Below are 20397 nucleotides of genomic sequence, written 5' to 3'. Positions count from 1 at the left end.
GCCCCATCATTGACCAATGCACCACTCCAGAAGCATTGAATAACTTCTCTCACTCCCAGCAGGTAACAATGTAAACACTTCAACATCAATCCACTTTAATACCAGACTGTGAGCTTCTGATTTTTGCCCCTCAACTACTACTCTTATGAACCTATCAGAAAGAAATGATTTAATAATTGAGAAGACTTTTCCAGCTATACCATAGCTAGCGATCTTATGAAGTAAACCTTTATGCCATACCCTATCAAAGGCTTTAGATATGTCAAGAGCAATTGCCCTAGAAAGATTGCCACCGTCGAGAGATTTGCTAATCCTATGCGATATAACTGTAAGCACATCTGCTGTAGATCTAGCAGAACAGAAACCATATTGAGTGTCACTAAGAAGGTTATTTTTGTTGAGATGGTTGATTACTTCTGTATTTAACACAGATTCTAGCAACTTACTCATGGCGCACAGGAGACTTATTGGCCTGTACTGAGAGGGAGATGAGCGATCACCTGAATTCTTAAATACAGGGCATACTGATGAAATTTTCCAGGGAGATGGGAAACTATTCTCCTTAAGACAACGTTTAAACAGTTTTGTAAGTATGGGCGCTAGTTCAGGTTGAAGTCTTTTGAGTACTATAATTGGAATACCGTCAGGGCCAGTTGCTTTACTGGAATCAAGGTTTTTGATTAGCTTGGCAACATCCTGGGCCCGACTCTTTTCCTGATCTACATTAATGATCTTCCAAATCACATCCTTACATCATTTGTAGACATTTATGCTGACGACACTACCATTTATGGTAGCACATCTAAGACAGTAAACGACCAAGTTCTCTCCAATTCTCTCTCCTTTGATCTTGAGCACGTAGTACAATGGGGAAAGGAGTGGCTGGTTACTTTTAATGCATCTAAAACCAAGCTTCTCTCTTTACATCATCAACATTCTAATCCACATTTGTCATCAATTGAAATGAATGGCTCTCGTTTTCAGGAGGCCTCAAGTTTTGACAAGCTTCTGGGCTTGACCATTACTCCTGATCTTAAATGGAACACGTACATCAAATCTGTTGCCAAGACCGCTGGAAAAATGGTGGGATCTTTCTATCGATCCGGTAAATATCTTACTGCTGATGCTATTCTCTATCTATATAAGAGCCAGGTACGTCCAAGGATGGAATACTGTTGCCACATCTGGGCAGGAGCTGCTAGAATGGACTTGTCCTGCCTTGATAGAGTTCAAAATAGACTTTGTAGCCTCGTAGGAGATGTCCTTTTCTCTTCGCTGCAACCTCTATCTCATAGAAGAGATGTTGCGAGTTTGTCTCTGATGTATCGTTATTTTCATGGAAAGTGTTCGACTGAGCTTCAATCTATGGTCCCCCCTCACCAAACTTTCGCAAGAAACACTCGTCTAGCTGTAAACACTATCAATAATTCCCCCCACTCTTTATCTGTGCCTAAACCTAAATGTAGATTCCATGAACAAAGCTTCTTTCTTAGAATTGCACGCCTGTGGAATTGTCTTCCGTTTTCCTGCTTTCCGGCTGACTACAATATGGTTGTGTTCAAGTCTAACGTAAATAAGTTCTTGATGAGCCGTTCCATATAAGTTATCAAATTTACCAAATTTTCATTACTAATGATTACTATATTGTCCAATTTCTACTGTACACTCTTTAACTCTTGGCCTTGATAATGTGGTGATGCCTATGTAAAAAAAAAAAAAAAAAAACTTTGTTGAATAACTTCTCTCACTCACAGCAGGTAACAATGTAAATAACTTCAAACAACCCCTCGATGCAACCTTTTTTTTTTTTTGCTATTATCAACGAGAGAACTACTACTAACACATGTACTAGCATCACTAACTCAGATATTGGCCGTGGAGGAAGAATTAGTAAGACTATTGAGGATGTCCAGAGGATGTGCCTGGAAGAAAAACCTAAGCTGGCAGGAGTACAAACTACGAGAGCTACCAGAGCAACAACAAAAAGGGTTAATGTTGCTCTCCAGAGATTTGCTTCATACAACACATCACCGAGCTGAAGTGAATCTTTTATGCTGCAAGACTCTATATTATTGGAAAAACGGTCACCAAATTAAAAAAATAAGTAAATAAATAATAGGAGTTTGGAGTACAAAACAAAGAACCGCGCTGGAAACAGAAACTCTAAAATAAGCTAAACCTTTGCAGAAAGGAATTGTTTCGAATCAAACAATTCCTTGTCACCCCAGCAGTGCAGGGGAAGCTGAAGAACATCATCTGCAAGGTCAGTGTAAAATATGGCACAAAAGTCGTAGAGCTGAAAAACGTAACTAGACAATTCAAGGGCAAAATCTCAGCACTTACCAAAAGAACTAAGAAGGAAAAAAAAAAAAGAATAGGATGAAAACCAAAAATAAACAATTTAAACAAAATGCACAACTGTTCTACTTAAATTTAATAAGATACACAATTACGGTAGAAAAATGGCCGGAAAAACAAGAGCTGGAAGATTTTGGGAATGAGGTTATGCACAGTGAAGAGGTCAAATAGATCCAAGATGATGTTAAAAGCAATGAAAACAAACCAAAAATGTCAATCAGAGATAACAGCTGGAATGGTAAAACAAAAGTTGAATGGATTCCAAAATTACAAAATGCCTGCGATGCGTTTGTAAAGTCATTTTCTGAGGTGGTGGCTATGTATGGGTGTCCAGATCACGCTTTATCATTCACATTTCTGTTGCCACTGTGAAATCAATTAACCCATCTCCTAACTGTGCAGACATCAATTGTATTGGCTTCATAAACGTTTAACAGGCACCGGTGAATCAATTCAATTTTTTCTGCAGGTTGGAATTTAATGACATATCTGCTTCTGACACATGTCCATGACAGGAGTTGCTTTCTTAAAGTCTCAAAACCGTCAATATTTGCAACAGAGAGAGGAAACTTTCTAGTCATGAATGCATAAGTTCAGTCATCATAACAATGCAATTTGCAATTCCCTCTGATCCATTTCAGCAGAATAAAAATATATGAGGTATTACTTTTGGAATGTGTTCGTATTAAAGATACGAGGGGTGTGCAATAAGTAATGCCCCTGACCCACTTCCAGTTGTCTGATCTAGCTGAAATTTTGCATGTGCAATGATTTATATCGGTACGGGTTTTGTGGCAAATTACAGCTCTGAACTAATTGTGGTTTCCCTTTCACAGGTGTTTGAACTGAGTTAGGTGTGAAATGGAGCCTGTTGAATGTCGAGCAGTGATCCGGTTTTTGTATTTGAAAAGACGCACACCACAGGAGACTTTTGATGAAATGAAAGAAACTTATGGTGATAATGCTCCATCATATGACCTTGTAAAAGGCTGGCATCGTGAATTCAAACATGGCCGGAAGTCTGTGGAAACAGCTCCCAGACCTGGTCGCCCTCCCCCTTTCTGCCATTGATGAGTCAACTGTCCGTCAAGTTGAGACTGCTATTTTGGAAGATCGGCACATTACTATTCGCCAAATAGCTCAAGATGTCAAGATTAGTACAGGGTGTGTGGAAACTATCATTCATGACCATTTGCATATGCATAAGGTGTCTGCCAGATGGATTCCCAGGTTGCTCACACCATTCCAGAAGTGAGAACACGTCGAGTGCTCGAGGATGAATTTGGAGATGTGCCAAGAAGATGAGTCAAAGTTTTTCAAAAGATTGATTACACAGGATGAAACCTGGGTCCATCACTATGATCCAGAGACCAAAGCCCAGTCAATGCAGTGGAAGCACTTGGACTCACCACCTCCAAAGAAGGCAAGGGTGCAGCCCTCCACTGGCAAGGTCATGCTCACAGTCTTCTGGGACCAGGACGGAGTAGTGATGACAGATTTCCTGGCAAAGGGTACCACAATTACAGGAGCCTATTATGCTTCACTTTTGAGGAAATTAAGGGAAGCTATCAAAATCAAGAGGCGGAGCAAGATCAGCAAAGTTACCCTCCTCCTGCAGGACAACGCTCTGGTCCACAACTTGCATGTCGCCAGATCAGAAGCACGGGCATGTGGTTATGAAATCCTACCCCATCCTCCCTACTCTCCTGACCTTGCACCCTCTGACTTTCACCTCTTCCCAGCCATGAAGTTGTTTTTGAAAGGAAAGCGTTTCTCAGATGATGCAGCCTTGATTTCTGAAGTCACGTCGTGGTTGGAGGACCAACCTGGGGTGTTCTACAAAAACGGTCTCCAGAGCTGCATCAAACGATGGGAGAAATGCATAACTCTGGGTGGTTTCTACGTAGAGAAAGACTAATAACTGTGCCAAGTTTCATTGCTCTACTGCTATGGGAAGTGGGTCAGGGGCATTACTTATTGCACGCCCCTCGTACCACCCACTTTCTAACTAACACAGTCAAATACATTTTCAAACAATGCATTCTTTGTAATCGTAGATGTGTATCCTATATACAAACATCCCAATTACAACTTTGAAAATAAAAAAATAAAAAAAATTTTTTTACAGGAAAACATTTCCCAAATGATTAAAGACTAGTACATCTTATGAAAACATATAATTTTCAATTCAATAAGCAACACTTTATACATAAAATGGAATTTCTCTTGCGAAACTACATTAAATTTTTTTAACTACATTAAAATTATCTGAAGAAAATATAATTTACATGGAATTTTTAATATTAGTGCAGATAAAAGGTAAACATTCATATGTGAACTTACACTCGATCACTTTCTGGTGGCCAATTATCTTTGTTATGGTAATGTTCAGCACTTTCCATGAATAGAACTTTATGCAGGCTGAAAAAAAGTAAGTCAATATTTTTCTTTAGACAAAACCTGATTAAAACATTAAAATCAAGAACTGGAAAAAAAAAAAAAAAAAAGAAAAAGAAAAAGAAAAAGGTAACATGTTACGAAAAGAATTAACCGAAATCTATTATATAAAAGGCAGTTGTTTGTGTATGTGTATAACTAAAAGTTAAAAACTGCAAAACAAAGAACCACAAAGTTAGTATATTTTTAATCAGCATATATGAATAGTATAAAAAATGTTGAAGAAAATTATGCATTCTTTTGGGCTCAATTGGACTAGGTTTCAATGGGGAAGTCTTGATTATTCCAGACATCTAATTTATGAATTTGGAAAGAAAATACTGACACATTCCTTGAGGAATCTATTGAATAAAGAAAAGTTATCTTTTTTTGCCTGTATCTCCAGAAGAAATGGTTGAGTAGAGGAGAAAGAGGTGGTTGGGGAGGAAGAAAATGAAAAAGAGAAAAATAGAGAGAAGTGATAGAGGTTTCAAAAGAACTATGTTAAACTTTTTGCCCTAGCAACACTGGATAGCCCTGCTAGTTCCATTTATTACCCAAATTTATGTCAGGTCAGATTTTGAACATAGATTAAGACTTGAACAGTAGAGCTAAGAATGTACAATGATATTCACCAGTGAACATATTCTGAAGCCTTCATTTCCACGATTGAAGGCACAACCGTATGCAACCACCAGATGCTGTCACGTTGAATAATGCTCACTTGCTGTTGATATTGCAGTAAATTGTCCAATTCTACAGAAAAAAAAGCGCAGAGTTAAAAAAGAAATTTATTTTATTTTAAAATAACAGACATTTCTTTCTCAAAATACCACTTTTTTTTTAATATAGAGAAAAAGAAAGCCACTTTGGTTTCTAAACTAGTAATTTGGAATACTTAACTCAAACAATAGTAATGAGAAGATAGTTTACATTACTAATGTTTTATGAATTCATAGGGACGTGATAGTAATAATACTTAACTCAAACAATAGTAATGAGAAGATAGTTTGCATTACTAATGTTTTATGAATTCATAGGGACGTGATAGTCAGTAATAAAAAAAACTCAAATGTTAAATATAAAAATTTTATTACTTGGATACCACTGTTCTCATTTTGAGCATTTTTTTTTTTTTTTCACATTTGGATTGACAGAACGAGAGCATGCTAATCATGTGAAATAAATAAAGAGTTCTGTTCATCAACTTTCTCCAGTCCATTGACATTTCAATGGAAATTACCCAAACGAACTCCAATATATATTCATACTTATAAGAAATTTACTGTAAGAACTTTATCATCACAGAAGGGTGTGCAAGGATCCGTGGTGTAGTAGATAAAGTACTTGGTAAAATTCAGTTGTTCTGGACAAAAAACCCTTGAAAAAAATCAGGTTGCATCAAGCGAAACATTGTGAGAACAACACTCAAGATGAGAAGAGTCGTCGAAATGATCGATATAATATGAAAATAGTTTCGATCTAATGACCAACTTCACAAACTGAATGACAAAAAGGAAAACAAAGTTATTCAATGTTGTATTTGGTTATTTTGGAAAAAGTTTTATCGTCAACTATTTATTCATGTTGTTTGGTTATTTTGGAAAAAGTTTTATCGTCAACTATTTATTCATGTTGTTTGGTTGTTTTGCAGAACATGATTGAGCTTTGCAAAGGGAAACTGAAAGAACAATAACATCAGTGTTTGGTGCAGTTTAGGGAAGGAAACAGGTATCTTCAGACACACCGAATTTGTAGTGACCATGCTTTTATAGTAAGAAAACAAAAAGATCACAAATTAACAATTTTTAGATACTCAAAAATCAAGAGAAAGATGTACTTCTGGGTTTTTAAATAGAAACAAACTTTCAATAACGGTTCCAGTAGAGCTGTTATTAGAAAAAAATAATAAAATTAACAATTTTTAATTGCTTAAAACTAAAAAGACACATTTTAAGAATAAATGATGAATAGATAAAAATGAAAGTCTAAGAATAATTGAAGATTTTTACCTTTTTTATCACCTCTAGCCAAGTTGGCTGATGCCTCTCTTACGGATGGGGTAATAGCAACCAAAATCGTGAGTGTGATCAAGTCAGTAATTGCCAGAACAAATCGTTCCTAAAATAGAAATCAAAAATACAATTGAGTGAGGAAGAGGGTGTATTTTTTAATTCTTATTCTAATTTAAAAATCACAAGAAATCAAATTAAATATCACGTCATTTCTTATTTATATATTACTAGCATGGGTGTCCGGCATCGCCTGGATGTTTGGAGGTGTGTGTTGAGCAAAAAAAAAAAAAAAAGTGGTAGTAGGCTCGAACCCATACTGCAAAGGAGGAAAAGAATGTGAAAAAAACGTGACATCTTTGCTGTTACGACCACCGCCAAACCGGAAATGACATAGGTTTAAATTAAGGCTAGACAATCGAAAAGAGGGGATGACTTTTGAAAACAGACAGACACTTTCACTTTTATAGATATATATTATTATATGTTGTATTTCTGCATGGATATCTCATTAAAAGTCAGAGCCTTTGTCAGTTGGTATGTATCATTTCAGTTTGAAATAGCATTTTCATTTTCTTCAGCTAATATAACATTTGGTTCTTGTCCGAAATTCCACCTATATTTAAAAAACAAAAATAAAGAAAAATCTGTATGCTGTACATACACAAATTTCATATTGAAAAAAAAAAATTACATGAATTGAAGTTTTATTTTTAAATAAGAAAATCAAATTTTATGAATATCCGAGAAGTGACTAATTCATCATTTTGAAAAACAAAAAAAAATTGTCAAGAAATAAAGGGAGATAACTAAATAATTCGTACTTATAAGATTTATGTTGTAATACCTATGAATTCCCATTAATTGCTTGAAAATTATTTTCTTTATAAAAATAAGACTACATGATCATTTTATGTGATTTTTGGAATGTGATCTTTTCACGTTATCATGGGTATGTGCATCAAATAAATTTTTCTTTATTTTTGTTTTGAAATAATTCTTTTACACATTTGCATCTTAATACTTGTTCTTATGCATATAATGCACAATAGCAACGTGCATAGCTACAATTACTGCAAACTCAGAATCGTTTTTTTTTCTATAAATTTTAGCCACTCTTCATCTCTCAGCTCTTTTAATCCATTTTCTAATTATCCCTAAGCAATAGATTTTTTAATCTTGATTCCTATAAATTATTTCTGTTTTGTGTATGGATATTCATATTAAAAAACACTTTTTTCTATTTATTTAAAAAGATAATACAATTTTGTTATATATGGATTGTGGAATTGCATTCATCTGCAAAAGATCTAGCTTATTTGCATATTCTTTTAAACATTCATTTTTATTAATTCCCTATTAGTTTTTTCGGTTTTCTTATGGGATGATCATCTTTAGTTAACTATTACTTGTCATTATATTCATGCAGATATTCTACATGATTTATACTTGCATAATATTTGTGTAAAAAGTTTATAGTAAACACAAACCTCTTTCTATATATATATTAGCTTTTGGTCTACAGACATGAAACTTAATATATAAAGTATTTGAACTCATGAAACTTTATATTTGGGTTTTAGCCGGGAAAAAATTGTTGCAAAAAATGTGAAAATTAAAGAAATGGAATTTGACATGTGAAGGTCAAACAACAGCATTACGAATATGCATGCATAACGTAATAGCTATTGGTTCATGTTTTAATTTTTAGCCTTTCAGCAAACATGTCTTCATAGGTCAGGCATTAATGTCAAAGGAAAAAGTAAATCTTAAGCTAAACGTTTTGGTTTCGATTCTCAGTGGTGGCACACATTTTTTTAAAAACTTTAAATCATTACTAAATACTGGGTCCAATATATTGTAATAAAATGAAACCTGCATTATCGAAAAAAAAAAATCATATTTAAGCATATTTTATGACTGGACAATGCCAGGCAGCCTACTAGTAAATGACAAAAATTTGTAACTGTAAGTGAGACACACCATCCCTGCTATTCTATAAAATTTTATTTTATTAGTAAAAAAAAAAAAAAAAAAAAAAAGTACTTGATCAATTTATGTGACTTTTGGAATATGACATTTTCATTCCATGACAGGCACATATGCCATAAAGATTTTTCTGTATTTTTTTTTAATTAGGTTGAATTCTGGACAAGAACCAATGTTTGTAAATAATCTTTTAATATATATTGCTTGGACAGCCATTAAAAAATTGAATAAATTTCAAAAAGTTGCTTTAGTTATCAATCTTTATTTGTGTGGATAAGCATTTTTATAAATGTTTATCCACACAAATAAAAAAATAAATCTTAAATAAACAAATAAAAAAATAAATCTTAAATAAACAAATAAAAAAATAAATCTTAAATAAAAAAATAAAAAAATAAATCTTAAATAAACAAATAAAAAAATAAATCTTAAATAAACAAATAAAAAAATAAATCTTAAATAAACAAATAAAAAATAAATCTTAAACAAATAAAAAATAAATCTTAAATAAACAAATAAAAAATAAATCTTAAATAAAAAATAAATCTTAAATAAACAAATAAAAAATAAATCTTAAACAAATAAAAAATAAATCTTAAACAAATAAAAATAAATCTTAAATAAACAAATAAAAAATAAATCTTAAATAAACAAATAAAAAATAAATCTTAAATAAAAAATAAATCTTAAATAAACAAATAAAAAATAAATCTTAAACAAATAAAAAATAAATCTTAAACAAATAAAAATAAATCTTAAATAAACAAATAAAAAATAAATCTTAAATAAACAAATAAAAAATAAATCTTAAATAAACAAATAAAAAAATAAATCTTAAATAAACAAATAAAAAAATAAATCTTAAATAAACAAATAAAAAATAAATCTTAAACAAATAAAAAATAAATCTTAAATAAACAAATAAAAAATAAATCTTAAATAAAAAATAAATCTTAAATAAACAAATAAAAAATAAATCTTAAACAAATAAAAAATAAATCTTAAACAAATAAAAATAAATCTTAAATAAACAAATAAAAAATAAATCTTAAATAAACAAATAAAAAATAAATCTTAAATAAAAAATAAATCTTAAATAAACAAATAAAAAATAAATCTTAAACAAATAAAAATAAATCTTAAATAAACAAATAAAAAATAAATCTTAAATAAACAAATAAAAAATAAATCTTAAATAAACAAATAAAAAAATAAATCTTAAATAAACAAATAAAAAAATAAATCTTAAATAAACAAATAAAAAATAAATCTTAAACAAATAAAAAATAAATCTTAAATAAACAAATAAAAAATAAATCTTAAATAAAAAATAAATCTTAAACAAATAAAAAATAAATCTTAAATAAACAAATAAAAAATAAATCTTAAACAAATAAAAAATAAATCTTAAACAAATAAAAAATAAATCTTAAACAAATAAAAAATAAATCTTAAATAAACAAATAAAAAAATAAATCTTAAATAAACAAATAAAAAATAAATCTTAAATAAACAAATAAAAAAATAAATCTTAAATAAACAAATACAAAATAAATCTTAAATAAACAAAGAAAGAAAACATGATAGAAGAATGAAAAAAGGTCCACACAAACCTTGAATGCTTGATCAAGTTCTCCATATTTTGATTCGTTTCGTTTTTGCATAAGCCCTAAACAAAATGCCACAAAATTGATGTCATGTCGAAGTGAACGGACAATTTCTCTGAACAAAGCTCTCAATGCTCTTAAATAATCTTCTTTGTTCATCAATAAATCTTGGAAAATTTCGGCTAAAATCTGAAACACACACAAAAAAAACAATCTGGTTAACGGCAACAGTTTATTTGTAATAAAACAAATGAAATAAACAGCAATATGAATGACCAGTCACAAGAAAATCTGAAATGGAGATGAATTTCTCAATCCTGGCATGACATCCTAACAATTTCCAAACTTAGGGGCTAGTATATTCAGTCATATTCATTCAAAAGGAGTAGAATATTAAGGTAACTTACACAGGGGAAAACAAATGAACACATATCTAAAGAAATGGCAGAAACACTAGAAAAAGACCTTTAATCTGTAACGGAATGGGGGACAAAAATGGATGGTCACATTCAATGCTGCCAAGACTAAGCTTGTTTCCTTCAATAATTACAAGAAACCTTCTCTGCCACCAATAGCAATGGCCAAAAATACATTACCTAAAAGTACTTCCTTTCAACTCTTTGGCCTAATATTCACAAGGAACATGAGTTGGAACAAATACATTGAGAGCATTGTTAGGGTCGCTGCAAGGAAGGTGGGCTCTCTCTACCGTGCTAGAAAGCTACTTACGTCTGAAAGTATCCTCTACCTCTATAAGACCACCATTCGCCCATGTGTGGAGTATTGTTGTCATATTTGGGTTGGTGCATTTGCTACTAGTCTCTCACTCCTGGATAGGGTTCAAAAGAGAATTGCCAACGTGATAGGTCCTGAACTGTCATCTAGGTTTCAGCCTCTGTCCTATTGACGAAATGTTGCATCCCTCTGCTTGTTCCATAAATATTTTAATGATGAATGCTCTGACAAACTGCAAGCACTGAAACCTCCCCCCTGACATAAATACCTCTGACAAACCTGAAAAGCAGCTAAATCCCACCCCTACACAGTAGAAATCCCTAGGTGTAAGAAAGCCTTCTACTCCAATAGTTTCTTCTCCAGAACTGCTAGACTTTGAAACTCCCTTCCGGGATTCTGCTTTCCTAACTGTACTGACATGCAGAAGTTCAAGTGTAATGTGAACAGACATCTTGCTACTCATCTCCCTTCATCATATCCCTGCAACTTATGCCCCCGATAGTAGTCCCCTACTTCAGAATAAAAATTTTTTTTTTAAATCGGAACTTTTAAGGTATTGGAATCAGAAAAATTTATGTCTATTTTTTTCCGATGCCAAAAAACAAATTTTTATTGCTTTTATTGTTTTTTTTTAATTTAATTTACCTTTGCTTGTATCAATAATGAAATGATATTGATTTAAAACTACAAGTAAAACTAAAAATTATAGATCAACCACCCACAATGTATTTTTATGTTTGTCAAAATAAATTCATATATTACATGCATTTTTAAGATAATTCAAAAATTCAAACCACAACAACTCTATAGCTAAATATTTTAAAAGAATCAGAATCTGTAATTGTATCAGAATCAGGAAAGATTTTGGAATCATCCGATCACTAAAATTATGGTCTGAAGCCAAAACAAAAAAGGGTGAATAAAGCAGCTTAAGACCAGTTGCCATGAAAACTGCAGATATATAATCAGCTCAATAGATGATTTGGTTTCATAAATATATATATATATATTTCAAGTCTTCAAGTCCAACATAAACAAACTCCTGACAAACCGCCCCCTTAAGTAAGACACTCTATCAAAACCCCAATACTAATGGTTACTACAATACTATCTCATTGATTACTATACACGCAATAACCCTTATCCCTGAGTGGCCTTCGGGCCTTGATAAGTGGTGACCCCTATGTAAAAAAAAGAAAGAAAAAAAAATATATATATATACACACACACACACACACATATATATATATTTATTTCCACAGTCAAACAACGTTGCAGCTCACAAGAGCCATGACAGCCAACAAATCGGAAGTCCAAAACTCAAGTTTCGCCCTCTTGGACTTCCAGTTTGTTGGCTGCCATGACTCTTGTGAGCTGTAACATTGTTTTACTATGGAAATAATTATATAATCTTTCGCATTCTGAAAATACACATATATAAAGAAATTGGTTTCAGATAAACTCATTGATTAGTTGGTTACTTTATGGTATATTAATTTACATAATTATAAAACTCTGTGGACCTTGCTTGTTTGCATCTTGTCTTTAACAATCAGGCAATTCCATCTTTAAAAAAAAACAGGATGACAGGTGAATATATAATATTTTTATTTATATAGACAAATATTACATAGTCACTAAACTGAACATGCTAATGTTTCGGACAAATTGGTTTGTAAGAAACCAAAAGTCACTCATCAGGCGACATAAAAAAGTTTATTTGCCACTGAAGGCAAGGTTCAAAAATGGAAGAAGTGAAATATATTTTTTATTTATAAAAATAAAATATTAAAACGCTAAAATTTAGGTGGGAGAGGGGGCAACATTAAGTGACATTTTAGACTCAGAATAGTAGGCGGCAAGGGGAAAGAGAATGTCAAGACTTAACAGGATAAATGAAAGCAGTAGAAAGAGATAAATAGGGAAAGGAAATTATAATGTAAAGAAAAAGAAAAGCAAAGAGAAGGTAAGGTAAGATTTTGTTTGTGGCATATCAACCCTATAGGTCATTCCATGCCATGAAGTGTGAAGAGAATATTCTTCATTTGAGGCTTTAGGTAATAGTTTGTTCTTAATTAAGATTTAGTATTTTTAAATGTTTCTTATTGTCAGTCTCTTTTCTAGGGTTTTTTTTTTTTTTCAAATGAGTTCCAAAAGTTTAATTTTTCTTAGAAAATAACAGAAAGATGGAAGAAGGACGAAGGGTTTAGCATGATTATATTACTATAAGGAATGGGAGCGGAGGTGAAAACATTAGAAATCAACTAGGATTAAGGGTTAAGAGTTAATGTGTCAAAGAAAGAAAGATGTTTACGTAAGAGGGAGGGATAAAGAAAAATTAGCATATAAGGTTTCCAGTGAGGCATACATTCATATACTTATATGCATATCAGCAACCCAGTTGGACACCTACAGTCATACGCACATATGTGCGTAAAAAAATAAAACCGGAGGCAACTTATGCATCGGTAATTAGGCTGTGTTTTCTTAAATATAAGTCATTTATCACAATGAAGTTTAAAATTTAAATTTCTAGTAATGAAAATTAAAGATCCAAATAATAAAAGGATGAAGTATAAGTGAAAAGAAAGAAAGAAATGATCAAGTAGGTTTAGTTTTATAAAGAAAATCATTTTTAAACGATTAATAGGAATTCGTAGACATTACAACATATCTACCAAGTATGAATTATTGTTGAGTTATCTTTTCTTTTTTTTATACTGTTTTCAAAATAGCTGACGAGACAGTCACTACTCTGTTACTCATAAAATTTGATTTTATTATTTAAAAGTAAAACTACTTGATCAATTTATGTGATTTTTGGAATATGATATTTCCGTTTCATCATCGGCACATACAGATTTTTATTTTGTTTGGTTTTTAATATCAGAGAATTCTCTACGAGAACCTAATTTGTTTTTGTAAGGTTATTTTTAAAGATACATACTCTGGCTGAGGTTTCCGGTGAGTTCTGACAGATGACACCAAGCAACGCCATATTATTTGGATTACGAGCATTTGATAATTCATTATAAATTGTATGGATGAGGATGATCCGGAGATTATCAGCGTTCTGATGGAGAAGCTCTCTGAAAATTAAGGGGGAAAAAAAAAAACATAGAAAATTAGAAAATAAAGCAAGCTTGTATTATTTGGACTCTTCGGACCCATCACAGTTCCCATCTTTGGTGTTATTTTCGCAAAATTTCAGTCGATGCCACATCTGACTTTCTTCAAGTGTTTCACATCCAGGTGCATCTTATCTAACTTTGGGTTGTCCATTTTTTCGAAATGCAATAGCTATGTAAAAATGTCATTGTATACTATTAATTGAAGATAAGTTGTTATGTATATTGTCAACAAGTAAATTTTACTTCCATACATCATTAAACTACATACACACGCTAAATACACTCTTTTGTTGGTCAACAGTGGTAATACTTAGTTTGTTAGTAATGACAGAGGTTTGCCTATCTTACTCCATCCACTCAAGATTCTAAATATTTGCATTGTGTCAGGGATTGAACTCTATATAGGTCTGGTGGAAAATATGCAACAACTTAAGTTACAAGGTGAGGTAAAGTTTTTTTAAAGATTAGGTTAGTCAGACATAAGGCCATGAATTTAAAAAGTTTAATAAGATTTAAAAGTAGATAAAGTAAAAATATTTGGGTGCTGGTGCAGGTTAGTGATGTTTTAAACCAACACATTTCAGGTGAAAACATTAAATACTTTTGTGACATGTTGAAATTAGTATAAATTCCAAAATTTACAAAAAATGATCCAGTAGAAAAATAATTACAAGTAAAAATAAATTTTATCGAGTTTGATTTATAGATTTTTATTGCATATTTTAATGTTGAAGATAACTGCAATTTTTTTTTTTTTTTTTTACACAGAGATCACCACTTATCAAGGCCCGGAAGCCACTCAGGGATAAGGGTTATTGCAAGTACATTACGTTAGTGTGGAGATTTGATGAAGTGTTTACTTAAGGGGGCGGTTCATTAGGAATTTGTTAACATTAGACTTGAAGACATCCAAGTTGTAGTCCGGAGGGAAGCAGGCAGACGGAACAGAGTTCCACAGGCGTGCAGTTCTAAGAAAGAAGCTTTGTTCATGAAATCCGCGTTTTGATTTAGGCACAGATATAGAGTGGGGGAAATTTTTCACAGTGGATTCAGCTAGACGGGTGTTTTTCGTGAAAGATTGGCGAGGAGGGACCAGGGATTGGAGTTCAGACGAGCACCTGCCATGAAAATAACGATAAAACAATGATAGGCTCGCAACGTCTCTTCTGTGGGAGAGGGGTTGCAGGGTAGAGAAAAGGGCATCCCCCACTAAACCACGAAGTCTATTTTGTACTCTGTCAAGGCATGATAAGCTGTTTTTGGCAGCTCCTGCCCAGATATGGCAACAGTATTCCATCCTTGGCCGTACTTGGCTTTTATATAGATAGAGAATTGCATCAGTAGTGAGATATCTTCTGGAGCGGTAGAAGGATCCCACCATCTTTCCAGCGACCTTGGCAACAGACTTGATGTACGTGTTCCATTTCAGATCAGGAGTAAAGGTCAAACCCAGAAGCTTGTCAAAACACGAGGCCTCACCCAGACGAGAGCCATCCATCACAATTGATGCCAGCTGGGGATCAGAGCGTTGATGATGTAAGGATAGGTTTGTTTGTTTGTTTGTTTGTTTTGTTTTACGGCATATCAACCACTTTGGGGTCATTTAATGCCGAAAGGTTCGTTATGTTGTGTTAAATATTGGTTTGTTCTTCTTAAGGTTTTTTTTTTTTGGGGGGGGGGGTCTTTCCTTATATTTTTTAGTATATTTTAGTTTCTTTCAGAAAATTGATAATTTTTTGGGGATCAATCTTGTTTAATATTGTTTTCAGATTTTTTTCTTGGTAATACTTTGTTCGGATTTGTTCAAGGTCAATGCAGTTTGTCAGTATATGGTGTATTGTGTAGGGTTCTTGACACGTTATACAGTTTGGTGTCTCCTCCCCTTTTAGTAGATGTGAGTGGGTGATGTGAGTGTGACCTATTCGCAGTCTGGTCATTACTACCTCTTCCTTTCTTGTTAACTTTTTGGTGTCTCTCGTTCCAATATTTGGTGTTATTTGGAATAGTTTGTTTTTGGTGCATGAGCTCCAGTTTTCTTGCCATTTTCTCTTCAAAAATGTGTTTATTTTAGTCTTTAGGTCTGTATAGGGGATTTTTCCACTTATGTGGTTTTGTTGCAGAGTTTCCTTTGCTGCCTTATCTGCTTGTTCATTCATGTATATGCCGATATGGCTTGGTATCCAGCAAAAGATAATGTTTTTTTTCATGGTTATGGCATCTATTTTGTTTAGCAATTTTGTAATAAGTGGGTTTGTCATTTTTTTTTCTTTTAGAGATATGAGTATTGAAAGTGAGTCAGTAAATATGATATATTTTTGATGGTCATCATTGGTTATTATATTCAGTGCCAAATCTATGGCTGTTGCTTCTGCGCTGAAAATAGAAGATTCGTTTGGGAGCCTTTTCTTTAGTTTTATTTTTTTGTGGATGGCTGCGCATCCTACTTTATCTCCATCTTTTGATCCGTCAGTGTAAATTTGTGTATATTCTTTGTATGTATTCTGGATGATAAGTAGTTCTTCATGGAAGGTTGATGGGTGGGTTTTCGTTTTGGGATATTTATTTAATTTTAATATTATGTGTGGTTGTTTGATCATCCAGGGTGGAGTTTTTGATTTGTTATATTTATGTATTTTTGTAATGTCCATTTGGGCTTCTGTGAGAAGGTTTTTTATCCGGAGGCTGTAGGGCTTGATATCTTCTTTCTTGTTGAAGAGATGTGTGTATTGTGGGTGAAGGGTACATTGATATGCAGGATTTGTTGGACTTGATACCAGCTTTAGGTAATATTGTAGCGCTAACTTCTGTCGTCTTAGAATCAGTGGAGGCTCGTGGGCCTCTATATAGAGGCTTTCTACTGGAGAGGTTCTAAATGCTCCCAAGGCTAATCTTAATCCTTGATGGTGGATTGTATTTAGTTCTTTTATGTAGGACTTCCTTGCTGCTCCATAGATGAAGCATCCATAGTCCATTTTAGATCTGATTAGAGTTTGGTATAATTTTAATAATGTGACTTTGTCTGCACCCCAATCGGTGTGTGCTAGGACTTTGATCAATTGCATTGTCTTTTGGCATTTTGCTTTTAAATATTTTATATGCGGTATAAAGTTCAATTTTTTATCAAATATAATACCTAAATATTTATGTTGGTCGGTAAGTGGGATGTTCTTGTTATCCAGTTTCAGGTTGGGGTCGTGGTGGAATTTTCGTAATTTGCAAAAGTGGATGCATTTAGTTTTTTCCTCTGAGAATGTAAATCCATTTTCTATGGCCCATTTGTTTATTTTATTCAGACAGAGTTGTAGTTTGCGTTCGGCTGTTTGTATATATTTAGATTGGTAGTATATAAGTAGGTCGTCCACGTATAGGGCATTTTCAATTCCTGGGTCTATGTTTTTTATGATATTGTTTATTTTAATGTTGAAGAGGGTGACAGACAGGATACTGCCTTGGGGGACCCCCATTTCTTGATCTTTTTGGACTGAATAAGTGTTGTCCATCCGTACTTGGAAGTTTCTATTTGTTAAGAAATTTCTGATAATTTCTGGCATTCTACCCCTAAGTCCTAGTTCATACAGGTCTTTTTGGATTCCGTATTTCCAAGCGGTGTCATACGCCTTTTGCATGTCAAAAAAAAATTGCTATTAGATGTTCTTTTTTTGCAAATGCTTCTCTTATGCGTGTTTCCAGTTTTATTAAGTGATCGGTGGGGCTTCTATTTTTCCTGAAACCCGACTGGCTTTCTGTAATTAGATTTTTGCTTTCCAAGTACCAATTTAATCTTTCGTTAATCATTCTTTCAAAAGTTTTGCACAAACAACTAGTTAGTGCAATGGGTCGGTAGTTTGTTGGGTTTGTATGGTCTTTTTTTGGTTTGGGTATTGGGATTACTGTTGCCTGCTTCCAGTTTTTTGGAATGTTGTTAGTTATCCATATCTCATTGTAAATTTGTAATAAGTAGTCCAGTGATGGTTTTGGTAGTTTTTTGAGGAATTGATAATGGATCTCGTCGGGGCCGACTGCTGTATCGGGAGATTTGTTTATTGCCTCCTCTAGTTCTGCACTGTTGAATAATTGATTGTAGTTTTCTTCATTTTTTGATTTGAAGTTTATTTTTATTTTTTCTTCATTTTTCTTTATAGCTTGGAATTTTTTATTTTGGTTTTTTGATGATGAGTTCATTGAGAATTGTTCTGCTAATTTATTTGCGATATTTTGTTTGTCGGTAATCTTTGTGTTGTCGCATATAAGGTGTTTAATAGGGTTCTTTGTATTTTTTCCTGCTATTTTTCTGACCATCTCCCATACTTTTTTGGGTTTTGTGTTTTGATTAATTTTTGTTACATAATCTTTCCACGAGTTCCGTTTTGATTCTTTGATAGTTTTCCGTGCTTTGGCTTTGCTGTTTTTATAGGTATCCAAATTTTCTTTCGTTGGACTGTTTTTAAATTTCCTTAGGTTTGCACGTCTGGCTCTTATAGCTTCTTTGCATTCTTTATTGTACCAGGGTTTGTTATATTTTGTAGTAGTGGAACTTTTTGGTATGTTCTCCTCGGCTATTGTGAGTAGGGTGTTGCTGAAATATGTGATGTGTTCTAAGTCAGGATTCGCTTCAGGTATTAATCTGTATTGACATGTATTTTGGAAATTTTCCCAATTTGCCTTTTGTAAATTCCAGCGGGGTGTTTTGTCTTCTGGCTTGGGATTCTCGTTTTCTATTATGATTGGGAAGTGGTCACTTCCGCATGCATCCTTATGTGTTCTCCAGCTATAATCCATGTATATAGTTGGGTCACATAGTGTTATATCGATTGCTGATAGGGTTCCCGTTGGTGGGTGCATATATGTATTCTCTTTGTTGTTGAGTAGGCATAGATCGTTTTGGTTAATTATTTTTTCTATGGTTTGGCCTCTTTTGTTGTTTTTTTTACTGCCCCACCATATATTATGACTATTGAAGTCTCCCAACAGTAGAAAAGGTTTAGGTAGTTGTTTGATTATATTGTTTAATTCAGTTTCGTTTATTGTTTCATTTGGTGGTATATAGAGTGAGCATAGGGTTATTGTTTTGTGTAGTGTTGCAGTTATTGCAACAGCTTGCATATTTGTTTTTAAGTTCACTTTGCTGTGTGGAATGTTTTCGTTTATCAGTATTGATGATCCACCGGTGGCTTTGCATGATAATTTGTTTATGTGGTTGTATATTGAGTAGTGTTTTATGTTAATTTTGTCATTTTCTTTTAAGTGTGTTTCCTGTAGGCAAATTATTGCAGGACATAAGGATTTGATAAGTATTTGCATTTCTTCGATATTAATTTTTAATCCTCTTATGTTCCACTGTAGGATTTTGTTAGTCATGGTTTATATTTTCTTTTGGTTTTGGACTGTTGGTGTTTATGTCTACGTCCATAGTTTCGATGTTAGTTTGGGTGTTTCTTTTGGAAGTGGATGGTCTGTTTCTTGTTTCTGGTGAGAGGCTTTTTTTGGGTTTTGGTCTGGGACTTTTAGATTTACTTTGTCTTGACTGTCTTTTTTGGCTATCAGTTTCAACTAGTTCAAATTTATTTTCATTTTCAATTAATACTAATTCTGTTTTTTGTTTGTCATTTTGTTTTTTGGGGGTAGTTTTTTTGTTGTTCTGTTCTATTTCCATTTTTTCTGTTGTTGTGTGTTTATTTTTAACATCTGTTTTTGTCCTTGTTTGTGACTTGGATCTTTCACGTTTTGATAATTGAGGAGGTTTCATTTCTTTAGGGATTGATTCCTCAATATTGATGGAAGTTTTTCTGATTTCCTTTGTTTCGTTTTCTTTTATACTGGGTTGTTCGTTTCTGACTTTTATTTGGCTGTTGGAGTTTATTTTCAGTTCTGATAAAAAAGATTTTAATTCTTCAAGTATGTTCTTTAGTTCTTTTGCTAGGTTTGCAATTTCTGGAGCAAGGTTTAGTTCATTGTAGTTGTACATTTTGTTTGCTTGTTGGGTTATTGTGGCATATGAGTTTTTGGTGCGATTTGTGACTTCTTTGCGGGCTTCTTGGAAGGTTATATTTTTTTGATATTTGATTGTTATTATTTCCTTCTCTTGATTATATATTTTGCACTGTTTTGAGTGAGAGTGGTGCTCTTCTT

General features: G+C 32.8%; 1 protein-coding gene across 2 annotated transcripts in view; it reads right to left on the bottom strand.

The window, feature by feature from the left end:
- LOC145286324 (integrator complex subunit 1-like) overlaps positions 1 to 20397 on the bottom strand; it is a 179609-nt gene that overhangs the window by 123453 nt on the left and 35759 nt on the right. For both annotated transcript variants that reach the window (XM_080135247.1, XM_080135246.1), the window contains 5 exons: positions 14085 to 14226; positions 10409 to 10591; positions 6807 to 6915; positions 5430 to 5550; positions 4702 to 4779 (listed from right to left, as the gene is read on the bottom strand). In XM_080135247.1, coding sequence (XP_079991373.1) covers positions 4702 to 4779; positions 5430 to 5550; positions 6807 to 6915; positions 10409 to 10591; positions 14085 to 14226 — 633 coding nt within the window. The remainder of the gene's footprint in view (positions 1 to 4701; positions 4780 to 5429; positions 5551 to 6806; positions 6916 to 10408; positions 10592 to 14084; positions 14227 to 20397) is intronic.

This window comes from Euprymna scolopes, chromosome 10, assembly GCF_053919585.1.
Source record: "Euprymna scolopes isolate OS-2025 chromosome 10, ASM5391958v1, whole genome shotgun sequence".
Lineage (NCBI taxonomy): Eukaryota > Metazoa > Mollusca > Cephalopoda > Sepiida > Sepiolidae > Euprymna > Euprymna scolopes.
The sequence above is the reverse complement of the archived record's forward strand: the minus strand, read 5'-3'. Positions and strand labels throughout refer to the sequence as shown.